Consider the following 26,458-nt stretch of genomic DNA (forward strand, 5'->3'; position numbering starts at 1 on the left):
ACTTGTGATGGTCTCGCTGGGGTCTGCGCCAATGGTTTGTTGCGGCGTCGCTTTGTCATGTGGGAGTGGTCAGCATGCGGTTTGATGGCCCTTTGTCCAGACTAGGCTATATCTTTTGGTGGTTTAACGCATGGCTCCCCCCGTGGCCTGTCAGTATCTCATATCGTCAGACACACATCTAGCTCAATCAGGTCATGGTCATGGGGTCTGGTCCCCAGTGTATTAGTTTCGATTACCAACAGTGTGGTAAAAGGAAAAAGCGCCGTAGCACCAAGCTCCGGGGCCCGGCTTCCACGCCGTCACAGAGCACAGCTTCCGGCCACAGGACGCTCACTTCAGTCCGCGGCTTCAAGAGAGTCTAGGGCCTCCTCTGTCACCGTTGAACCCTCACCTTGGGTTGTGGTGGTAGTGGGGTGACGGGGGGTGGATTCAAGCTGTCGCTGGGTCTTTAGATGCACCGATAGGGATTATTTGGGGCTTTATTGCAGGAGCTTGTGCAGGACGTGTCCTGCTGGTTGCACGTCCAGGCCACGCCCCCATTATTTATTAATATTGATATTTATTAATATGGTTCAATTGGGGGGACTGGGCTGCTGCTAGGGCAGGGCTTGGGTCTCCCACACAGCCCCAAGGTTCTCAGTTATCAGCCTGCTTCTCTAGTTATACTGACAGCGTGTGTGCAGTCTCTGCACACACGCTTCCAAGATGGCCGCCGGGTCAGGGGAAGGGGAGAGACGCCGGAGTTACAGGCTCCCCACGGCGTGCAGTTAACCCCAGGTCAGGGGGGGGGATGTCTGGGAGGGAGGGGGGAGCACCGCCAACCTTGTTGTGCCGAGCGGCACCCTCAGGAGTCCCGATTTCGCCGCTCGCGGGACCCGGAGCTCGGGAGCCGGCAGTAGGCAGAAATTTAGTCCCCGGCTTCAGTGAGGCACAGGCCGCAACCCGCAGGGCAGGATTACTCCTACCCCCGGCTCCGCAGCGCTGTTTACCTCTGATCGGAGGGTCTCCCAGGACAGGGGCTGGAGCCTCAGGCGCAGTGGGGCAGTCTGGAGTAGTAATTGTCCGGGTTTTGGGGTGATTTAGGCAGGAGCCCAGGCTATGTCCGACCTGTTTCTCCTAACGCTAGGCCACGCCCCCCCTCATTAATGCTTTTTTTCCCCAATTGTGATAAACTGTTAGCGGCAACGCTAGAATTGTTGCAGTGTTGATGTTTTTGAACCTCAGTTAATTAACCGGCATAATTGTCATGCTTTTTAATCAGACATGCACATGAATGCTGAATCCTTTGCCTAATTGACAATCAGCTTTCCATAGATTATGTTAAGGGAGGATGTGGGAATAAGTGTTTTGACGTTTCGAAGTTCTATGTTTTGCTTGTGTTTTATTCCATAATTCCACTTTCCAATCACTCTGCAATAAAATTGCAGCCAGGTAAACAAGCGGTGATATTTTCTCTCGCAGACGTAATGTGTCATATTTGTGAGAGTGAAAAAACAAGGTCGGGTTTTAGGAGCAAATATATAAACATGCCCAGGGTCAGAAGCTTATTTGTACCTTTGATGAAATAATATAAAACAGCATGTTTTCTGGCGTACTGAACTGTAACCAAGTTGTGTAGCTATCATCTAACGTCTTCAGCTGTTTCATATTAAATACATCATATTTTTGCCTAATGGAAAAACAAGCAGGATCAAGCACTCAAGTTTTGAGTTAAGTTTAGCTTCAAAACATATCCACCGCAAAGGTTTATATATAACTCAAATATTTAAACGTATCATGCTGTGCCAAGTGATCTTATTATAGAACGCCATTAACAAAAGTAAAATATAAATAAGCCAATGTGTTTGTTTCAAACTTTTTTTATGCATCAAAAGCCCAACACACATTGAATAAGCCAATTGTTCGGAAATGACTCTCAAGGCGCAAGTTCCCCGAAGGATTTCTGCAGACCTTCTACTAGAGAACATGTAATACTGCATTACGTTCACTGACCTCTACTAACTTCTAAGGACGAATATCAGTCCTTGTGCATTTTAAACCACCATAATTCATGGAAATATTGCATATGCCACTACTTTCATCAGCATAGGTTTAGGTAAATTGTTATTTTGTGTTTGAATGAATATGGTTTATTCCTCAGAAATATAGAAAAGTATAGTGAATGCCTTACCACCAGTGGCGGATTTTACCTATGGGCAGCAGGACTGCAGCACTCCCTGGTAAAATCTGACACCCTTTTCAGTGTCAGTGAGCCAGATGCAGTCTGCGACTGCACTGGCTTCACTGTGACAGTCAGCGACTCCCAATTGTAAGTCCTACCTGTCAGTCAAAGATACTACAGGCAATCCCATTGCTTTTTCCCTCTGGCACTGCTGTACTGGGTTGCTATAAGCAAGACAAGAGTTGGCCAACCAACCTGGTTGTGCCTTGTGACTGTCTTTCACTTCCTATTACATTAAGCCCATTATATTATTTAAATTATGCATGATAGGATGATTCATTGCATCAGGTTACACTGACCAAAAGTGTAAAGCCCCTGTAAATAAAAATATTTCTCTTGGTATGCTGGTGGCCTCATGTTACTTGCTTCCACAAATTCATCAAGATGCAATTTGTACTTTTAAAACCCCTTTAGTGGTGGAATTTTCTGGGGCAGGACAAACCTCCCAGGGTTGGGGCTGTCGCTCACCAATGAAGGGGCCACCACTGCACTTCACCACTGAATGGGCTGCCGCTGCTCTTCTGCGCTGTTCTGGCACTCTAGGGTGTTCAGCTGTTTGGGCGCTTTAGTATTCAGCCTCTCAGGCGATCGGTGGGGGGAGAAATTGGTGGCGGGTGGCTCCGGCGTACGAGCAATGGGGGAAGTGAGTTGTGGGGGGAACAGCCTTGTGGGTGGTGCTGCTAGATGGTGCACCACTGGAGGCACCACCGGCGCACACCTAGAGATCAGCAGCATGCTCAGGAAATCCTCTGGGGGAGCCCGTGCAATCAGACTACCAGATTGGAAAATCAATATTGAGTTTTCATGCAGACTCTACTGTTGCTTCTTGCATAGAATGAACTTGTGCAGCTCTAACTTTATATTTAACTTAACCTTTATATTTTATGTTCAAATTTAATTAAAAGCTAGGGACCTGAAGGCTTAATGGGTTTTCCATAACAAACATATTTCCTTTTTGATAATCATGCTTATGTCTGTATCCTGTTTATTCTATCAATTGTACTATTTACCATTCCCAATGATGTAACGTTTCTGCACAAACCATCAGACCATCACATGAAATTATCAAACATATTCAGTCAGGCCATTCCCACGGATATACCTATGCCGATTGCTGTGCAATTGTCTCTCTATCACAATTTAGTGAACAGTATCATGCAAATGCTTGCTGATAGTTGTATAAAATATCGAAGGAATTAAGCAATATCTCATTTCAATTTTAACCACATGTTTTAAAACTTTCCTTAAACCACATGTTATATATGGTCCTGACAAATGACAGTGATCCATTAATAATTCACATACATAATCAGTTAAGCATATGTCACACATAGTGATTCCTATAAGCATACAGTACACTATTTAGACTTGATATGAACAAATGTCTGTTTTACTAAGTTTTTCAAAATGTTAGCAATACTCATGCAGGGGAAACGCAGAGTAAAGTCACTTGATAATTGACATTCTGTACCAAGGGAGTGCAATACATTTCTGGACTTTTTCAAAGTATTCGCAGAGAAGTCTATGGATAGTTGCATGTGCTTGGTACAACGCGACAGAAGCTGTTAGCTGCATCGGAGACAGCCGGTTGTCCCCGCTGTCAGTGCGGGGGTAGCCGGCTCTGCAGCAGAAGGGAGACCAGCGCTGGATCCTTGATCGGTGAGTATGTGGGTGTAAAAGTGAGGTGTGTGGATGTGTATGTAATAAAGTTTTACTTTTCCGTGTGCGTTTTCTTTTAACATTCTTTTTTACAGGTGGACTACAAGTCCCAGCGGGCCCATTAATGCCCCACATGCTGGGACTTGTGGTTCTCCAAGTCCCAGCATGTGGGGGAGGTCTGCTGGGACTTGTAGCTCTCCTGTATAAAGCAATGTTAGGATTGAAAGATTTTACACCATCAGGCCGGCGTCCACTGGCCAGGGACGCCGGTGACAGCCCCGGGCTTCAGCCCTGGACGGGTGAAGCCTTGGGGGGGACCCCTTTATTGGGGGGGTCCCCACTCCTCCAGGTACCCCGTCCAAGGCTGACCAGCCACGGTGCTCATGGTACGGCCGGGGGACCTTATGTAAAAAGTGTCCCCCGGCTGTGGCATGACACTGCGGGCTGTTGGAGCCCGGTGCTGGTTTCAAAATATGGGGGACCCCCAGATTTTTTGTCCCCCGTATTTTTGGAACCAGGACCGGTCCAAGAGTCCGGGTCTGGTTTCAGAAATACGGGGGACCCCTACACTTTTTGTCCCCCGTATTTTTGGATCCAGGTCCGGCTCAATGAGCCCGGGGCTGGTTATGCTCAGGAGGGGGGACCCCATGCAATTTATTTTTTATTTTTAATACAAACCCAAAATCGCACATAAGCTCAAATGCGCACATTTTCATGGCTAAAAATCGCACATTTTCATGCCGAAAATTCGCCCATTATCGCACTCAATCGCACTTTTTAGTCTCTAATGCGCATCCCATTAAATATGCGAATTATGACTAAAAAATGTGAATTCAGAAAGTGCGAAGTGCGGCGATGTGGAGTGCGATAAATATATGCGCTTTTCTCGCATTCCATAGAATGTCACCCTATGTGTGACTCTAATCCACATTCACCACCTGACATGCAAATAACATTCTCACTTCCAAAGCTTCAGCGATTGTCTGAAAACTCACCTCCTTAGACAATCTGTTCCAATTACACTCTACCCTGTTCATACATAACGTTCTCTTTATGCACTTTAAGTATGTATCTGTAGATTATAACCTGAACCACATACTGTATCTCTTTTGTGTTCATGTTATTACTCTGTCCTGGTGCATAACTCTTTTTTTCTCAATTGCACAACCCCATGAGGTGGGGGTGGGGGGTGTCCTAGGATGCAGCACAGAAGGTATCAGACACCTTTTGTAAACATATCAGTTGAGAGGCATATGTACTAAACTTTGGAGAGTTATAAATTACAAACCAATCAGCTTCTAGCTACAATGCTAAATGCTGTGTTTACAAAATGACAGGAGATGATTGGTTGGAAGTTTATCTCGCTCCATTTTATCACTCTCCAAGGCTTAGTACCGTGTTTCCCCGATAATAAGACACTGTTTTTTTGTTTTTTTTCGGGAACACTGTAGTGTACCGCAGGGATCGTGCAGAATGGGGATTTAGCTAGGTCTTGTTTTTGGGTTAGGGCTTATTTTTGACCGTTCTGAAGAAGGAAGGGTAGGTCTTATTATCCCCTATACCAGAGGTTCCCAACTTTTTTGAATCACGGCACCCTAGAGTATCAGAGTATTTTTCAGGGCACCCCTAGGCCAAAGTTTGTTACCAAGAATAAAAAAAAAAATATATGAAATAAGTTGTGCTTTAATGTCATCCATAGGCCCACTTATGTGGTGAGGAACACGATTCACTTCTGTTTTCCCACATATTTTATAATTGGAAGCCCCAAGCACTGATTTTGCCTGTTTCATTGGCCATAAATAATTTGATTTGGTTCTGGACCACCAACCTGAGGCACCCCTGCAAGTGCTCCAAGGCACCCCAGGGAGCCTAGGTGCACAGTTTGGGAACCACTGCCCTATACTGTGTTTCCCTTTATTATTGGGGAAACACAGTAAATCTGCCCCTAAGTCTATTCTGATATATAGAACTGTTTCAGCCATTTTGGGTTATAATGCAGTCATGTTTTTTTTTTTTGCATATGGGGTAAATTTAATACAATGGGAGTTCTATTGAGGATCATATGTTGCTCATGACAACCAATCAGATTCTACTTCTTATTTATTTAGCACTTTCTAGAAGATAATAGACAGAATCTGATTGGTTGCTATGGTCCCATCGTCAATATCACTCCCACCTTAGTAAATTGATCCGATAGAGAGAGGTGCCTGTGATGCAGTACTACTTCTGCTGTACTGTCTCTCAGATTGACCATGGACACATCTAAATACCAAGGCATATAAATACAGGTTGAGAGGATTTAACTAATCAGTTTTGTGCTTCAAAATGAGGCACACAGTGTGTATAGACTGTTGATTTCAATAACCCCTCTTTTAGCTCACTTAGAACTCCGTTCATCACACAGTAAATCTAGGAGTGTGGTGGATACACTTTAAAGAAGCTGAGGAAAACTAAAGCTATTTGTTATTAAACTATGCGAGTTGTCCAATTCAAAGTACAAAAAAATCCTTCACATCTGGCCGCCCAAACCAACACTCCCAGTTCCCTTTGTTGTTTTGCCTTCTTTTTACTCTACGTTTTGTGAACATCTTTTTATATTCGGACAAACATTTCAAAGTGACAGTTGTGTTTCTTCATTTCTAGCTGTGTGGAGTTGTAACAAATGGGAACATGTCGACTACAAGTCATGCAACACAACAATTTATCATTTGTAATTAACATTCCTTTACTTATTGCTTAATGTGCTAGTAATTAAATATGAAATAGTGTGTTTTAAATCATCACAATAGTAATATAAATAGCATTGCATGAAATGTTACTGGTTAGAAATTGCACAATGAAAAGTTATTTTCAAAATGTGTTTATGGGTAAAGCTGGCAATTCAGCGCTGAGTATTTATATCTACTTTATTAGGGAGGCCTTGGTTTTCTTTCGTCTGTGACAAAATATCGTTTTTTTAAATGGTTGCAGCTGTTATTTGTAATTGTATGTCCCTATGTACTACCCGGTTATTCAAAAATTCAAAATCTACTATAAACAACAATACTTTCATGTAGTCTGTTTAGCAAATAGAAGTTGTGTCACCAACTGATTTCTTATATCCATCCCTTCTTGGTGTAGTGTCTTGGACAATGGGGGTTATTCAGACTTGATCGCTGCTGTTGTGAAATCAGAAAGCTACCGCCCTGCCTGAGTGTAATTCCACCCTTCCACCCATCAGCTTGTGTGTCCATTGGACACATATAGCTGATCAGACTGGCCTGGACCTTGCACTGCTTTCTCTGCTTTGGGGCAGAGAAAGCTGTGCAGACGTAGAGAATCCACCGAGAACCCTGTGATGATCTCACGGCTCATTTCAGTATTTTTTTGACTGTTTTGATAAACTTTTTTTTAGATCGCATTTCCCATTATTTATGTAAGTATCAAAAATTTAATCTGGTTACTTAAAATATGTGTAAAAACACAATTTTCACATTATTTTACTAAAAATATTGTTGATAAAGATGTCTATAAACCTTCAAGAATTCCTTGACAACTTACCTCTTTAGGTGAACTTCAAAACAATTTTTTTATCCTCCCTAGGATCATCTATGTAAACACAACCTACACAGTTACTGTACAGAATATGCATGTCCTTTCTATAGCAAAACCTCCTTGCAAACTGTGTGACTGGATCCCACAGACGACCAATCATGCTTCCCACTTCAATCTGGTTGGACCAATATGCAATATGGAGCACATTACCTCATGAATCAAACTACTACTTATAGAATTTAAGTTTGAGGGCTGGATGTATTAACAATACAAAATACATCCCACCCTGCAACGCAACAATACTTATCACAGATGTATTAACATATGCTATTATTATCGCAAAAGCCAGCTTTTGCAAAAAGAGCTGCCCTTTGCGAAGCCACTGGCACCGGGTGAGAGGGTCCCTGTGGATCCTTCCTGCTGCAGAGACTCCCAGGCTCCTCCCTGCACCAGGAAGCGGAAATCCTATTGCTAGGAAGGAGGTCACTGAGTCTGAGCAGCACACCAGGAGGCTGCCTGGACAGCAGGTGAGGGGGCCCGGCATGAGCGGTACGGCATGTGTGAGAGTCGACAGGGGATATGGTAAGAAGCCTATAGGATTCTATAGGGTAGTGCCAGAAAAATATGGTGCTACCCTCCACACAGAAAACATTGCGGTCCCGCATTGATGCATTTCATAATGCGGTAAAACCCCAGAGAGAGGGGGTTTTACTGCAGTTTTCTTTTGATACAGTCCATTTACTTCTCTGATTGTCTGTTCTTATCCATGGGGCACTGGGGTTATTAGTAGCAATATTTATTGAAGAGGTTAGCAGTGCACTTAACCATCAAAAATGCAATCATGCAACAAAGGTAATAATCGTAATGAGAGGGTTGGGCAAATATGCCAGTATTCGTGTGCTAAATGTTTGGGGCCAAATGAGTTTCATCCCTATGTGAGACTTTTTCAATGGTAGAGTAACAGTTCTGTGTCCTTACTTGGTTTTGCCCAACCCTGCCATTATGATTATTACCTTTATTGCAAAAATACCTGCACAGCACGTTAAAAGGAGCCCTGCACTTCAATTAGTCGGCTACAAGAACACCCATCTGATCGTATATTGGGGAATTGCATAGAGATTACCCAATAGTTCAGACAATATTGGCTAGTCCTAATTACCAACCCCTACCCCAGAGTGCTCCAATATACACCCATATATTTTGTACATCTAGAGTTTGAAACAACTCCCAATTGGTGCAGCTAAGGGCAGTTCCCTCTGTCTCAGAGTATTGTTTCTTTCCTTAATGGCATATGATGGAGCTAGAATGAGCACCATTGCCAGTCCTCTATCTGATATATGCAGTGGATGATGGGGGGGGGGGTACACTCACTAATGTTTTCGCAGGCCTCTTAGTAGGACCTGTTGGGTGACAGTTGTTGAGGGGGATACTGTGTCCTCTCTGAAGCATGCAATTCCCCCCTTAGCAGTGCGCAAAGTAATTTAAAACTTTTTTTAAGGGGCATTGCAACACTTCCTAGATTTGTTCATGTCCCGTGATGCCAGATCCATAACCAGTCCCTGCTTTTGAAGACCCAGGTGCCATATGGCCTCCTGACAGTAGGGATCCTGACTTACAGGGGCTTTTCTTCCTCATGGTGGTCCACAACCCACACAGAGGGAGAATAGAACCTGTGGCGAGCGCAGCGAGTCACCGAGCCTGCAGAGGGCTTTGTATCGCTCACTCCCTGTCAGAGTTCCGGCAGTCGTTGACAATGACCACTGTCGGGAGATGATACCACACCCGATGACCCTGTATGTTATCCACTAGAAGCACAATTTGTAATACCATTCATATTGCTTATGATTGCTTAGTTGTGACCTAACAGCATCAAAATATGTGATCCAGACCATTATCCTACGATGTTATACGGCTTCACTATAACCTATTTTACATTCAATTAAATGCTTATGGTATATCTTTAAAATAACTATAACATTTTTTAAAACATTACAGAAATACTACGCACTTATCAGTTGACAAGCTCTAGGTCATCTGTTGCTCTCTTCTGTTTGGTGATACATTGTCATATAATAAGTCTGTGTTTGTTCCCAAATTCTCGTGCCATATAAATAAATGATGCATCTGCTATACCATATGCATCGTGTTGCCTGTAGTGTCAGACTTCATCCTGTAGGCATTTCTGTGCTGTGTAAGCTAACCTTCTGGAATGGAGAAACATCTGGCCCCGCAGTAAGGTCATCAATTCACATTGTTTTTCAGATTGCTTTGTGTTACATACTGAGAAACAAACAATCCATTTGGAAATGTCATTGATTTTATTCACATCTGCAGCATCACTACACTTCGGGGCCACCACCCCGGAGCAGTCCCGGTAGCCACGATGAGCAATAGGCAAGTTTCCTAATAGATAAATGTATTTAACCACTAAATGCCTGAACAATACCTTGTTATTAAAAAAAGAAAGGATTTTTATTAAATTAAGAATAAAAACGGGTGCCCGAGTTATGTGTCATTTCCCAGTGAGCAGCTGCTAGGGGGTAGGGGTAGTCAGTCCCTACAAGAGTACATAAAAAGCAAAAGGAAAAGACAGCAGCACCCAAGTACAATGAATTCAACAAAAAGCAGGGGTAAATAAAACCAAAACTTTACTTGGTATGCAAATATTAAATATGCCACTAAGACATAAAAGAGGAAAAAATGACAAAGATAAGTACAATAAAATACACATAATTGCCTCACTCTCAGGTAAAATATTGATGGAGCAAGTACATAGAACTTATTTGAGATAGTCAGATGGACAAGGTAAGTGCACTTTACCATAAACTGCTCTTGTAGCTGCTTTACTGCTATGAGCAGGGCATAAAGTGGTCATGCAGTGGTGGAGGATCTAATTTCTCTATGCCACCTAATTACACCCCCTCCCCCAATTATGCAGAGACAGGGACAGTGGTAGGGTTTTTGGCATCCCCCTGCAAACTAGAATTATTTTCTGTGATAATTGCTGTGCAGGGCCAATGTGGAGGTTAAAATGTTCCATCTCACCATTCCACTACGTTCCCCCTCACTTTAACCCCTGGCTATAAGCTATGTGAAAGGCACCCAAATTGGCTTCCAAAGTTCTCTCTAGTTGTACAGTGTCCCAATGAAGAACTGGAGGAATTGGATAATGATTGAACCCAAATGCTGGAACCAAATGTCCTCTATCTCTGGGGTGGCTGTGGAAGGATTGGGCGACCGGAGTATATCCAGAAGGGTGGGGTGCTGGTGAGCGACATTTTGCTGACACCATCAGCTGCGACTATATCACCAGCAGCCCACCCTTCTGGATATCCTCCGGTGGCCCAATCCTTCCACATCCACCCCAGAGAGAGGACTCTTGCTTCCAGCATTTGGGTTCAATCATTATCCAATTTGGGTGCCTTTCACATATTTCATAGCAGTAAAGCAGCTACAACAGCAGTTTATGGTAAAGTGCACTCACCTAGTCCATCTGACTGTCTCAAAGAAATTCTATGTACTTGCTCCATTAATATTTTACCTGAGCTTGAGGCAATTATGTGTATTTTATTGTACTTATCTTGTAACTTTTTCTTCTTGTATGTCTTAGTGGCATATTTAATATTTGCATACCAAGTAAAGTTTTGGTTTTATTTACCCCTGCTTTTTATTGAATTCATTGTTCTTGAGTGCTGCTATCTTTTCCTTTTGTTACCTTGTTATATAAACCACAGGAGAAAGTCCAATGGAGAAGTTACACAAGAGTTGGTTCAGCAATTATACAACAATTAGTCTGCATTTTCCAATCCTTGAACTGGCAATTAGAAGATTTACAGTAGCACCTCTATTACCTGGGGTTATAGGGGTAGATGTATGAAGCAGTGATAAAGGAGGAGAAGTGGCCAATAATAATAATCTAAAATTATACAGAGCAGCTGATTGGTTGCCATGGGCCACTTCTCCTTTATCACTGCTTCATACTTTTACCCCATTGTTGGCAAAAGAGGGGCATATTACTACACAGTTACAGTATGTTTGTTGTTAGTAAGGACCATGCCAGTCACTGTATGGTGCGTAGCTATGATACAGTGGCTTTCGCACATATTACTATTGGATAGAATTACAGCTGGGGGATTTCAGTTTTGAGACAAGCACAATAGGAAAACAATGTGGGAAATCTCTAAAGCTTATTGGAGCAAGCACAGCTGGTTGGAGCACTCCAGACGCTGTTACGGCCTTGCCAAGTAGAGAAGTCTTATTCATGCTAGGGATGACTTGTGACAGTGGAGATAATTGTAATAATACATACGAGCCTATTGTTGCCATGCTGCTAAATAAACAGCAAATAAAATATGTTTTTTTGACGTCAAAGAATAGTAATTTCAAAACATCAATGGTTTGTGCTTTGTAGGTTCATAAGCAGCACATTTAATGTATCTGATGATTTATTTAACTGTTGAGTGTAATAATATTTCATATAAACAAAATAGCTGTAATCATCTTGCGGAAGCAAAACAAAACAGACATAAAGAAAAAATTGGCTTTTAAATCTGTTCTCAGAGTAATTTATAATAAACATTCCACTTGCACAAAAAAAAAACAGGCAATCTACATATAGGAAAAGTCAACCACACTGAACAGTAAACATATGGAAAATAAGACAATGGACCTACCCACCTAAATTAGAGATCCTGATTTTACTTTGATATACTATCTTTGAGGTCTTTAATGTGCTGCGGCACTGCTGCTGGTTATCCCCGGTCCACAGCCCTGAGAGAGTGTGCATAAGCATATTCCATTCTCCGGTTGTTTTGGGTTGAGTCAGTGTCTCTAATTTCCTCCCACTGGCAGCTACTGTGTAGGGACTGGTCCATGGTAGGCAAATTGGAATCAGTCAACAGCAACCATGAGGTGTTTCCCAAGCTTGTGTAATCACAAGAGCAGAAGAGTTTCCAGGAGCTGATTTTAGAAGCTTGGCGGTAGCAGCAAGTTACCTGCCCACTGCACAGTGGGAGGAGTCAGTAACAGGTGGTTACTGACAGTAAGACGGAATTACCTATTGGCCCAGGTACTGTGGGATCACAATAATCTGTGATCGCTTAGTGAGGGCAGCGATGTGCATATGGTCTCATTTTCCTGTTATAGTGGGGCCATCACTTCCATCCTGTGCTTTTTCCTTCTCTTACCTAGACTATCTTCTTACAACGTAACCGAGCCCTTGGTTTTGGTCACCCTGATTCTTATTTCAGTGTCATGTCCATTGATGCAGCAATGTCTATATATCATGTACTTGTCCTGTATTGTTTTGTACAGTAAATTACTGTCTTTCCTGTTTTGCTCTTTGGTTATGTAAATAGATAAAATGATAAAAATAATAACCAAAGTAATAATAATAATATCAACCTGATGCGTTTTCCCCCTCTTAATATTATAAATTATTCTTTATATTTCTATTTCTAGCCAGTCATAATCAAGTTAATACTCTTCACGCATATTTTCACATTCTTCTATGGTACTCTGAGCTTTATCTATTCTAAGATACAATACAGAATGCAATTTTGCAGCAGCCTGTAATTGCACACAATGCTCACTGTGCTTACCAAGTAACAGGAATCACAGGAACCTTGCTGACCTTGCACCTAATTCTGGATTCCTGCAGGAATACACACTCCCAATACCTGTGGTATCATAGGCATTTCTACAATGGGGCCCACACCGCACCCACTGCACCCATATATTATACTTACCTCCAAACCCCCCCCGCAGTACACTCTGAAATAATGCCAGAGTCTACTTGCCATCTCCTCTCTTAAAATGCCCCTGTGTGGGAGGACACACACATGACTGGGGTCGCACGCACACTCGCACACTCACATATTGCTGCTGCAGAAGATCAGATCCCATCAGGTTGAATGAAAAATACATTACTTAAGTTTGGAAGGTGACTAATTATGGACTAATTAAGTCAGTTGGAAACTGATTCCAATAGGAAAGGGGTCGGGGGATGCTGCAGGGGTTGCATAGTAAGTCCACATGATTTTCCTTAAAATAAAAAAAAAAAATTGCTCTGGTAGTGCGAGAAATCACTGTGGCTCATTTTCTCAACTGCAATTGAATAGGAAAAACCCTTTGGCTGTGGGAAAATCCACATGCCGTGGGCTTTCCAAAAATTAGTACACATTTGAAAATGTCCAATAGAACAACAATAGAATTGCAACCAGTGGAGGAGAATGGTTGTACTGTGCACATTGTTAGCTGTATATAACCGGGAGATATTGATAAAAACTGGTTCATGTTTTACTGAATGAAATATACACAATCCACAATTATGTCTGGACTGATAGATTTAATTTTAAATTTGTTTTTGTTATAGTCATTTTCCAGGAACAGGTAAGTAATATTGCAGGATATATTCCTGCTTTTCTTGCTTCCCTTTTAAACTTTCTGCTCATCACGAACACATTTTCTTGACAATTGTAACTCTAGAAATGTTATTCCACTGACAATTGTAGTGATCTGGCCGACAGCTGACATTTATAACACCCAGGAGGCACGGCAATGAGGCACCACAATGCATACTGCAACTATAAAAAGGAAAATAGGTTCATAAATCAACTATGAATGCCACGAGCTTAAGCAGTATAGCGTGATCTATCACACAGCAGATTTATTGTGGAAGGGGCAAATATACCTCCCACATTGGTTGAGCCACAGCATCCGTTAACTATTTCAAAATCTCTAACATGTTTTCTATTCTGTGTTGCAAATGGTCTTAAATCTGAGGTTTTAGATCAAACATTTTAAACCTTATTCAGCTGGTAACCAATAAACCATCATTCATAATTAACTGATTTATCCCTTTATATACAGTAGCTCCCCCCTCCCTATCAACAAGTTAATGTCCAGTAACTGTAGGTATTAATAAATCTTTTTGGAAGAAAAGTAGGAGATACATCCTTGTACTCAATGTAAATATGTGCATTTTAGCATGGTGCATGTATACAACATGATTGGATTTAGATTTTAGTGTATCGTAGACTTAAACCCTTATGTCTGTAGAAGTAAAATGGAGACAGGAAGAGATACTCATATACTGTAAGGATGTGTACCAATTACAGTAGCACGCCCCCACAACATACAACATAATGAAACCTGGCCACATGTCCAAGTTGGCTTCTTAGGAGCAATATCTTTTGTCTTCTGGAGGCCTGCGAGCTTTATGTAGTCTTTTCTGATTGGCTGCTTGTATAACCATATATAACCAATGTACTTTACTCATTAGCACTGCAGCTATATTATTTTTAGTTTTTCATATGTCATTTCCTTTTAAACAACTGTACCGTAAATTGGCTTGTAGAAACGTACGTACATTTTCATCCTTTTCTATAAAGGTTATTAACGTTTTAAATTAACACTTATAAAAAAAAAAAGTAAAAATGTGATTTATACCAGTTTTTCACAATAGTCCCTTCAGGTTATAGAGGGTAACTAATATTTCAGGGCAAAATTAAGAATTTCCGCTAAAGAGGGAAGGATTGTCAGACTCCTTTCAGTTGTTCCCTTACTGACAAAGTAGTAACTAATGCCTTCAGAAATTACATTAGTGGTTCTTAAGCAAGGTTCTTCTTTTTATATTATTGATGTAACTTATTCCATAAATTTAATGCCAAAAAAGAACATGAGAAAAAAAACACTCTAGTTTGACAAAATTTAAAATAATCATGTTTAAATGGACAATTGCACTTCCATTATTGTGTGATCTATGTAAACATATTTATCAAATACATGTTCTTTTTTCTGAAAAAGATTATGTTATTGTGTATACAGAAGACATACTGATGTTAATAGAAGGTAATCTCCCCCTGCAGTGATTTAACTGATAAGCACTTAATTATAATAAAATAAATAACTAAATAAATAATTTTTATGATATTAATCTTTCTTTTAAATTCATTATAATCCACCGGTTACAAACCATTTATACGCATATATCTCTTTTAATATTGTTATAGTAATTTTTTATTTTCTTTAGTCATGGCTTTTGAGATATCTATGGGGCCCAGGTAGTGGGGAAGGACCAAATCTGGGCAGTGTGGCCACAGCCCCTTCCAAAACCCCCCCCCTTAAAAGTAGTATGTGTGTTGTCCTCTCAGCAGCTGGCCCTCCAATAGGCATAGACCCAGGTAATCAGTGTCGGCTTATCTTCATTTCCGTGCCCCAGTCTATAGTATTTAATATATACATTAGAGTAATATATATATAAGTTACTTACAAGTAAAATATATATGAGTCTTTGTAATACTGCCAAGCAGTAGAGATCTCAATATTGAATCATTTATGACTCAATATTTTATTATAATTAAGACCATATTATTAAATCAATAATTATTTATGGATGCATGAGTGTAATATAACTGGAGTATCTTTATACTGGTCTGGCTTGCTGGCACCTTTAGTTGTTTGCAATTCTTTTTTACATGATATGTGACCCTGCAGCTTTTTTACATCCCATGATTTGTATTTAAAACCCAATATCAGATGACAGGCCCGATAAATAAGGGCAGATAAGTGTGAATATTGGAGCAAAAGTGGCCTTAAAATACTCCTAACAGCAAACAGAACACTGTCAATATGGTGCTAGAGCTAAAATATGTCAACCAAAATAGTCCTTACACCAATCAATTCAAAACATAACCGATGGTTAAGATACTATTGGTGGATGATGTTTCTCAGATTCATGTGTGATCCAATCGTTAGTATGAGGGTGGCCAATTGTGTTTTTCAGAGGATATATATATACACACACCGAAAAAAGAAACAGAAAAAAACCATGCTGGTGCGGTTACCCTTAATACACACAAACAATGTATTTAAGGATACACTCACAATTTAAAAAAATATATCAAGCATACAGTATCTACCAGACAGTGGTACAGTAATGTTGGCTGACACCAGTAGCAGTAGCCTTAACCGTGGCAGTGGATCCCTCAGGTCCGAATAATGGTCCTTCCAACACAAATCAGCAACAAATCTTACCAGTCAGAGTCCAACTGTTCAAATCTCTTAAAAAATACTCCTGCAAATGGTCAGATTTGAGGGTTGCATCCTATGATCCCAGCCTATCGATCCACTGAAGAACATACACATCAGGAGTGGATTTGGATGGAAAACCAGCCCAGGAATTTCTGAAAGCAGACCTCATGGAGACAGGGTCTGGTGAGGGGGTGGGGTCCAATGAAGGGGAGGGATCCCTCCTCAAATGGATTGATGCTAAGTTGGACACAGTTGCCGTGATCCTTGTACCTTTTCTTGCAATTGTGTCTGCGACTTTATGCTAACTCCTCTAAAATGTCCTTCCCCGGTGTCATGGACAAATTGGGATTTAAGTGGGTCTGACCCCCTTATACACGAACAATGCCAGCTTAACACCTTCTACTCCCTAACACACCCATACCACCAGTCTGACACCCTCTCACAGCTAAGGCAGGGCCTATAGCCACCAGGGATGGGTTTTTTGAACAATCCCAACAAATATCCAACATCCCAGTGAATGACAAGTCAAAAATAATAGTACAGTATATTATATTCTCAAGATAGTTTTATAATATGCAGGGTCAGACTTACACACATTTGCACAAATATCCAACATCTCAGTGAATAACAGGTCCAAAATAATAGTATATCATATTTTCAAAATAGTTATTTTAAGTCCTGTAGTATTCCCTTCTTTCTCAAAGCATCAAAAGTTGTTCCATGTAAATATCCTCCCTCAGCTCACCCTGCATTTAATTGCATCCGCTACTGAATATAATATCCTGGCACTAGTGTTTCTGATTTTTGAGAATATCCTTTGGTAGCAAGCCATGCTTGGTACAGTACCATTCAATGCTGCTATCTGTGTTAAATTTGCCTTAAAAGTAAAACATCCATATGTAGCCCATGGCTGTTTTCCTGGCTGCTAAGTCTGAAAGTGCCTGGGCTTGGTTATCATGCATTAATGTTGTTTCTGCTAAAGCTGCCTTTATCCATATGTTCTTTCACTTCTAAAAGCCTAGGTATGTCTGCCCAGGGTTGTGTCTGTATATTAATAGTACTTGCTTTATGTGAAATACAAACTGTACAACAAATTTATCTTTTTTTCTACTTTGCTGAATGTTCAAAATCTTGTGTTGGCTGTGTCTTCTTAGCACTTCATGGTAACTTCAACCATTTGTTGGGAGGGTGTATGGTAGGATTATTCCATGCCAGTTTTCTTCTGTTCTTCATTTTACTTTAATTATGACATCACTTCTCATGATTTCAGAGAAAATGATTCTGTTTTCTATGGTTGCTTACAGTAGTTTGGAATCAGTATTCTATTACCTTCAGAATATTAACCGTATCCAATCAAAAATTCCTTCTGTGGCCTAACTGAGTTCCTATTTTGGAATTTTTATACTAAAACATCTGATGTATTTAGTCCTTTTTTAAACCATCTCTTAAGCTGTGTACACATGGGGCAATATTGCTGGCAATATGGTTGTTGAGCGGAGCCCACCGTGCACCAGCAGGATCCCCCGGCCATACCAGCAGGATCCCCCGGCCGCAACACATGTGGACCTCCGGCCTGCAGGCCCACTGGCTGCTGTGCTATGCTCCAGCAGTCTGAAGGAGCGTGTCTGCACCCACCCAATGAACCAGCTCCGGGCGAACTCAAGGGAGGAGATACCACTACACTATCAGGGGCAACCCAGAGAGGGCCCAACTCTGGCCCCCGGTAACACAGACTCTCTCCCCTGGCCTTACTGCTTCTCCCCCCCCTTGCCACCACCCCACCACCCACACTGGGTTGAGGCACTCCACTGCTGCCCTGTGAGCAGCAACGTAAAGATGGCACAGCTGATGGCTGACTAGGATCTATGCCGCTAGCCAAATACAGCATTTACCCCTTGTCACCCCTGTCGTGTTCCATATCTGTACTGTTTTTACTGTCTATCTATCTGGCTGTTGCAATCACCAAGTGGCGCCGCTGAATGGCTGCCTGGGTGCTATACAGATCAGTAAATAAATGATCCCCATGTCTGTGCCCTCATCATAATACACCTATTCCAAATCTGTATGTGTCCTATATCTGTACTGTTTTTACTTGTTACCTAACTGGCTGTTGCAATCACCAAGTGGTGCCACTGAATGGCTGACTGGGTGCTGTATGTAAATATGTCCCCCATGTCCGTGTCCCTCATCAGGATACGTTTAATGTACATCGGTACGTGTGATATATATCTGTACTGTCACTGTTTTACTTGTTCCCACCCTGGCTGTTGCACAGCAATCCAAACCAAATTCCAAATTCCTAGTATACTGTACTATAAGTATATAGTACACCTGGCCAGATATATAAGTATACCTGGCCAATAAAGCTGATTCTGATCCTGATAATGGGAGATGAAGGAAAGGCGGAAGAGAGGACAGGAGGAAAAGGAAAATAATGAAGTCAAGGGCTAGCTCTAAGCCTCCCATCTTTATTACACATTAGTCTATATTAAAAATATCAGTATCAGTAAGCGAGGGCTGGAAGAAAGACATAAAAAGCCAAATTTTTTGCACAATGTACACTATTTTGTTTATTTATATAGTATCAGTTATTTATATAGTGCACACATATTCCACAGCAATTTACAGATAATATTTGGCCATTCACATAGCCAACTATTTTTGGAGTGTGTAAGGGAACTTATGTAGTAAAGAAAAGCACAAAAGCAATGTTTTAATATTTAAAATCTTTGGTTTCTAAATGGGATTCATTATTTTACTTTTTGGAATGATACAATTTAGTTGACATCTTTAGAAAAAGTCAATTAGCACCAAATGACTGCACTGTATATATGATCATAGGTGCTATGTTATTAGACCATTAGAGGTGGTGGAACTCAGTTCCACCCATTTCCCCTCACTTTAACCCCTGGTTATACATAAGTTCAAGAGGTTTTGAGGCTCATTTCTGTTATTCTGGTTTTGGCTTTTGTACCAGAATCACATCTTGTATTTACAGGACAGGCAGACACTCTAAAATACTCTCTTAGGTTCACCTTTTGCAGATATTAAAAACTTTGTATATAGTATGTCTGGGGTTAAGATGTCTATGTGTATGAATGTCAGGGATGAAGATAGGCTTTCTGTCACATAGGTGTATCTCAGTCCCAGCTGTGATCAGCTGTAATGTACCACAGTGTCCCACACATTATAGCAACACATATAGCACTATACATAATCTGTGTCATACACCACTAGTAAATTTACCTTTAGGACAGATGCATTTTCCTGTAGAATACTGACATATCCGGCTTCTCTAATGGAAACTTTTGGCTAAAACCTCTTTGGCATACGAAGTGCTGTAATCTATTGCTATTGCAATCTAGCATTCAATTATATGTTTATGTATATGAACCACAATTACATCACCATCAGTCTGGATAATATAAATGGTAATTAGGAAGAATGACGGAAATATGGCTATAGAGTAAATTATGAGAAAGATGCTTAAATGATGAAAATGAAATAAAAGTATGGATGCACTCCTGGGCCTCAGTCCATTTGTGTATTACTCATCCACTCATTCATATGATTACATAATACCATGTTCAAGATTATCTCTCCATGTCAAACCACTTTTACAGGATAAAGCCATAAAGACTGATCATTTTTAATTATTTTTAAGTAGATTATTACATCAAGTTGACTTTTTGAAATAGTTGGCTTGCACATGTTCTGCTGGACTTTTACTAAATGCATTTCTTTATCCTTCTAGCTTCTCCCAGTGCTTTTCAGTCCCTTGTTTATATCATCTGAGAAAAGGTTATATCAGGAGGCCTAGGATACAATATAGTCCTTATGGGATTTCTGCATACCATATAACTGTATGCAAGAAGCAACTATGGGTCTGATTCAGAGGCACTCTCATATTGCACGCTATTTTGTGGTCCCATAATTGGTGCATATGCAAAGAGAATTTAGCAAACCGGAAGTGATATGTGCATTCCTGGTGGTGACTGGGATATTTCTTGTGGTGACTGAGAGGTTCCTGGCAAAATAATCCATCTCTAGGCATGTTATGGGAGTGCCCAGGTTCTTAGGTGCATAGCCATATTGGCAGAGGCCATATTCAGACAGAGACACTGCTCCGGTCACAGTGACAATAGTGAGCCAGTAGTGCAGTGTCTAGGTATTAGCATGCATGGATACTAACAGTAGGTGTATCAGGCATTGTACATTCATATGCATGCTAAATGTATTATGGTTTGTCTGGCCTAGTTGCTGGTTCTAATATGATTTGTTGTAATGAACAAGGATGCAAAGACAAAAGTGTACATCATCAATTTACAGTCACAGTGCTGGTCAGTGTATTGAATAGTGTGTGATACAATGAGAAAGCAATGGTGCACAAACACCACCAACTATTAGTATATATATTATTGGTTCCAGTGGGTATTGAAAACAAGTTGCCTGGTAGTCTACTACCGGGAGATGCCAGTCCACACACCACTCCCTGAGGAAGGATTAACAGCAGAATCACGTTGGGAACACCCAGTGCACCCATACTGACAAGAAGTAACATCTAGCTAACTAACTCCCGGGCCAGGGCCCTCACCCTTTCACCCCCTATTCCGGTAACATGGCTCACCTCTGATAACCCTGTACTTACTGGCTTAGAAAATGCAGGGTACCACACACCATACACTTACAAGTAAGTGGGACGACGCCCCTGGTACATTATATTTACAATGGAACACTACTATATTTTTGGGACAATCTGCACTGGATGCTGCATAAACTTTTGGTATTTTGATATATGGATGCTGATCTGTACCCATTTTCCATTACCTTTATACAGCATTAATATCTGTACCCATACTGTTGTTGTAAATTGATAAATTGCTGCTAATCTGTAATATCCTCAAACCTTTATCATATGTTATACACCACCTGTTTATGCACTATTGCTTCTTTATTGTGACACACACTATTCAATTTAATGACCAACACTGTGACTGGAATACTCTGGAAATTAATTATTCACACTATAGTGTCTGCATTGTTACAACACATAACATTAGAGACAGCAATATATTATTGAGCCCTGGTCACCTCACACATATTAGCTACGAGGTTGCTGCAATATACACACAGACCCTTGGCCTGATTCAGACCTGATTGCTCATCTTTAAAGTTGCAGATGACTGCGAGTAATTAGCCACCCTGTGTAAATCTGTGAGTGAATTACGGAAATATTGATATTTGCTATCCTGTTGCACATATATACGCAATCCTTGAACCATTGCATGATTTTTACAGTCTGCGCAAATGTCAGCTGGTCGAGGCCAATGCTGACATCATAGACCCTTCCTTAAAATGCCTGGGTAGGCTTGCATTTTTTTTGGACACTCCCAGACAGACAATCCATAGTCATGCGCATGATAAACAAATGAATTGCAAATTTGCTCATCAGTGATCAACTCTGAATAACCCCTTCCTTGCTCAAGGCCAACAAGCCTTCAGATGCATGTTACTGCACAAGGGGAAGGCTTAAGCTAGCATCTGCATATTATGGCACAAAGGGGCAAATGGAGGGCAGCTACAGTGGAGTACTTGCTCAAGGAGGAGAGATGCCACACGATCGGTCCTCTCTCCTCCCTCCTCCGCTGTGCCTGCCTGAGTGAGGACAGGAGCTGGGACAAGCGGACAGGTAGCAGCATGCTACGGGAATGCAGAGTATCTGTCAACATATGCAGAGACCCTGCGCTCCTCCAAAATGGCCACTGCTTTGTTGGAGACAGATGCTATAGAACCTCCGGTCAGGGGAGCACAGAGCACGTAGCACAACCTGGAAGTGCGGATGCATGTTGTGCATCTGCAGCTCCCTGGCAACAAGCATGTAATCCCCTTGGCAACATGTATACAATCCAAATGGCAAAGAGCATGTAATCCCCCTGGCAATGAGCATGTAACCCTCATCAATGAGCATGTATTCTCCCTTGGCAATGAGCATGTAAATTTCCTGGCAACAAGCTTGTAACCTCCTGGCAATGAGCATGTAATCCCCCCATGGCAATGAGCATTAAACCCCTAGCAAAGAGCATACAACCCACTGACAACAAGCAAGAAACCCCTGACAATGAGCATATAATTCCTGGCAATGAGAATGTAGGTAAGTGCTACTTCAGGGTGCATTATGTGTGTAAGTGACACTTGTGGGGACATTATGTGTGAAAGCAGAACTAGTGGGGTCATTATGGTGTCAGCAGCAGCATAACTGTGTGTGGTATAATGTGTAATAGGCATTACAGTGTGTGGAATAATATGTAATAAGCATTACAGTGTGTGGTATAATGTGTAATAGGCATTATGGTGTGTGGTATAATATGTAATAGGCATTACAGTGTGTGTGAGTGCGTGTGTGTGTGTGTGTGTCAAGAAGTGAAATAAGCATTACGGTGTGGGGCATAATGTGTAATGGGCATTATGGTGTATGTGGCATATTGTGTAATGAGCATTATGGTATGTGGCATAGTATGAAATAGGCATTACGTGTGTGGCATAATGTGTAAGGGGCATTACTATAAGAAGGAAAAATAACTATGGGGGGTGGAGTTGCCAAAACATACCCTTTCTCTGGGCACCATGGCCCTTATTCTGATCGGTGCGGATATATCCGCGTGCGTTCGGCCCGCCGATGTTTTGTGTCTGCGCATGTGCAGAGGCGTCTCTGCGCATGTGCGAGCGGGGCGTACGGCCAAATCCCGCATGATCTGTGAACACTCCGAACAGGGGGTGGAGAGGGGTGTGAAGGGGTATTTGGGCTCATTACCATATGCATACGCCCCGCGTTTCATGGGCGTTCCCATGCAAACGCTGGGCGTACGTATGGTAATGCAGTCGTGACGCACGTGTAGGGGGCAGACATATGACATCGCCGGATGTCAGCTGCCCGCCCAGATCCCTGCTTTTGCACGGAAACATGTCCGTGTGGTCTGAGGTTGCGGGAGCTGGTGGAGCACTCGGTCCTGCATTCGATGGTCTGCGACCATCGAATGATGGGGGAGGTTCCCTTAGATGGAGGAGGCGTATTCCGTGAAAAATACACGTGCGGTCCGTTCGGCCAGCTTCTTACCGCATACGGACGGAGTTGGCGATCCGTATGGAAGGCGGGGTTTCGCACGCACGGTCCTGGCCGCATATTCTGCTCCGGCCGCACCGATCAGAATAAGGGCCCATGTCACCTAGCTACTCCTCTGATCGTACGCACCCACAACTCCGACAACAGATGTAAGAGCAGCATCAACTTCTGTATCAGGCCCTTTATGCTGTGTTGCAGGAGACGGTGGTGAATCTCTGGTGAATCTATTTTACGGCACTTACAGCTGCCTCAATGAGATGTCTATGGGCACAGAGGCCTAATGTGTACATTTACTAAGATATCGAAAAAATCATCAATCTAAATCATCAGAATTTCTCTGCAACAATAGAACATGAAGTAGAAATGTTTATAGGTATTGTCTACAATCACCTAACTTTGTTACATCCATTTGCACATTGTTCTCTTGGAAATTTTACTATATAACTATTACTTCTGGGTATGTACTGTCGCTACGACAGTACATACCCAGAAGTAATAGTTATATAGTAAAATTTCCAAGAGAACAATGTGCAAATGGATGTAACAAAGTTAGGTGATTGTAGACAATACCTATAAACATTTCTACTTCATGTTCTATTGTTGCAGAGAAATTCTGATGATTTAGATTGATGATTTTTTCGATATCTTAGTAAATGTACACATTAGGCCTCTGTGCCCATAGACATCTCATTGAGGCAGCTGTAAGTGCCGTAAAATAGATTCACCAGAGATTTCTCTGATAGAAATATTTTTACATCACGTTGGGAGTTTTAACATTACAGCTCACAATCATATTAAATAAGTTATATTTCATTATGTTTCGCCATTTCAATTAATGCTCACTTTCAAGTTTTTGATGGTGTTTTAACTCTTTAAAGACATAAAAATAGTACATATATTAAAATCAATTGCAGATAAAGACTATGTTGGGAGGTATTGACAGTTGATGTGAACTATGAACCCTCCCACCTGTGGCTGCCATGTTACTTCCAGTTCCTAAATACCACACATCTCATTCTCTTATAGATCATACTGAATGTGGAGAGAGGAGTGGAGACAAACATACTATGTAACATATTATCCATGGCATTACATGAGATTGTGTTATTGTGTGACACCCAGTTAGTGAAAATTAAGATGAAATAACATGACCTAGAGGTCATCATTGCAAAGCCCTATATGAGGAACCAGCCATGTCAGTCAGATAGTAAGAGATGTACAATGTAACAGTACCTGCAGTGGAGTTAATAGAAAACATTGATGTTTTATCTCCAGGTATAAGTTCATACGACACTTCTCCAAATATCCCTCCATCTCTGTCAGTGGCTATGACATTGAGGACCTCAGTGCCTGGCTGGGTGTGGCTGCTGATGCTTGCCACATAGGTTGTAGTTTCAAAAACGGGTGCATTGTCATTTATGTCTTCTATATCGACTTGAACAAAAGCCTGAGCACTTAGGCCACCCTATAAGATAATAAGTGAAAGGACAAATAAAATAAAAAAAATCACAAACCTCTGTTGTCTTTAATTTAAAACCAGAATATATATGATGTAAAGCAATAACAGGCAATGAAAGATTTGCATTATTTAGAGACATGTTTAAATGGTTGGTAACCTGCAAAAATGAAGAATATTCAGAATAAGTTCCTTTTCTTCTTTTGAGTATAATAATTTACTTTCTGGAAGATGCACATTGTAATATCTGTACACAGCTACTCGATGCTGCTATTGTCTTCTTAACACCAATTATAAAGTAGCATTTACTTAATGCTGGGGCAAAATTATAGGCAGTCCAGGAATGCTGGGTCAATCATCAGAGGCAGATTTTCAACAAGGCAATTTAGGTGCAGATCTAGGGCCCAGCAGAATCTAAAGGGCCCAATAAAGATATGGGGGGAAATTTACTAAGATGTGTATTCTACTTCACATGTGATGTTGCTGTGGCCAACCAATCAAATCCTGTCTACTATCTTATAGAGGGTGCTAAATAAATAAGAAGTAGATTCTGGTTGGTTGCCCATAGCAACATCACATGTGAAGTATAATACACATCTTAGTAAATTTCCCCATGCTCTCTATTCAAAAGGTTCATAGAGGAGCATTGCGTGACTACTTCATGACATAGAAACAGAGAAACATAGAATTTGACGGCAGATAAGAACCACTTGGCCCATCTAGTCTGCCCCTTTTTTAAACATGTTACCTCAAACTATATTTGATCCTTATTTTTTTGTAAGGATATCAATATGCCTATCCCAAGCATGTTTACATTGTACTACTGTATTTGCCTCTACTACCTCTGATGGTAGGCTATTCCACGTATCTACTACTCTTTCTGTAAAGTAATTATTTCTCACATTTCCCTTCAATCTTCCTCCCTCTAGTTTCAGTGCATGTCCTCGTGTTCTGTTGCTCCTCTTCCTGTGAAGAATGTCTCCCACCTGTACCTTGTTAAAACCCTTGATATATTTGAAAGTTTCTATCATGTCCCCCCTTTCCCTTCTCTGCTCTAAAGTATACATATTAAGATCTTTTAGTCTTTCCTGGTACGTTTTGTGATGTAGGCCATGCACCATTTTAGTTTCCCTTCTTTGTACAGTCTCTAATGTATTTATATCCTTCTGGAGATATGGCCTCCAGAACTGAACACAGTACTGTAGATGAGGTCGTACCAATGACCTATACAGTGGCATTATTGCTTATTTCTTTCTACTGCTGATACCTCTCCCTATGCAACCAAGCATCTGACTTGCCTTCTTCATTGCTTTGTTACATTGCCTACCTGCTTTTAAGTCCCCTGAAATAGTGACACCTAGATCCCTCTCTTCCTCAGTAGTTTCCATTATAGTGCCATTTATTCTATATTTAGTCTTTGGATTTCTGAGACCCA

At 41.3% G+C, this 26,458-nt stretch overlaps 1 protein-coding gene across 1 annotated transcript in view; it reads right to left on the reverse strand.

The window, feature by feature from the left end:
* Positions 1–26,458, reverse strand: part of DCHS2 (dachsous cadherin-related 2) — a 269,106-nt gene that overhangs the window by 106,037 nt on the left and 136,611 nt on the right. The window contains exon 3 of the mRNA XM_083171960.1: positions 24,801–25,032. Within this exon, the coding sequence (XP_083028086.1) occupies positions 24,801–25,032 (232 nt within the window). The remainder of the gene's footprint in view (positions 1–24,800; positions 25,033–26,458) is intronic.

This window comes from Crinia signifera, chromosome 1 (assembly GCF_055691185.1).
Source record: "Crinia signifera chromosome 1, ASM5569118v1, whole genome shotgun sequence".
NCBI classification, from domain to species: Eukaryota; Metazoa; Chordata; class Amphibia; order Anura; family Myobatrachidae; genus Crinia; species Crinia signifera.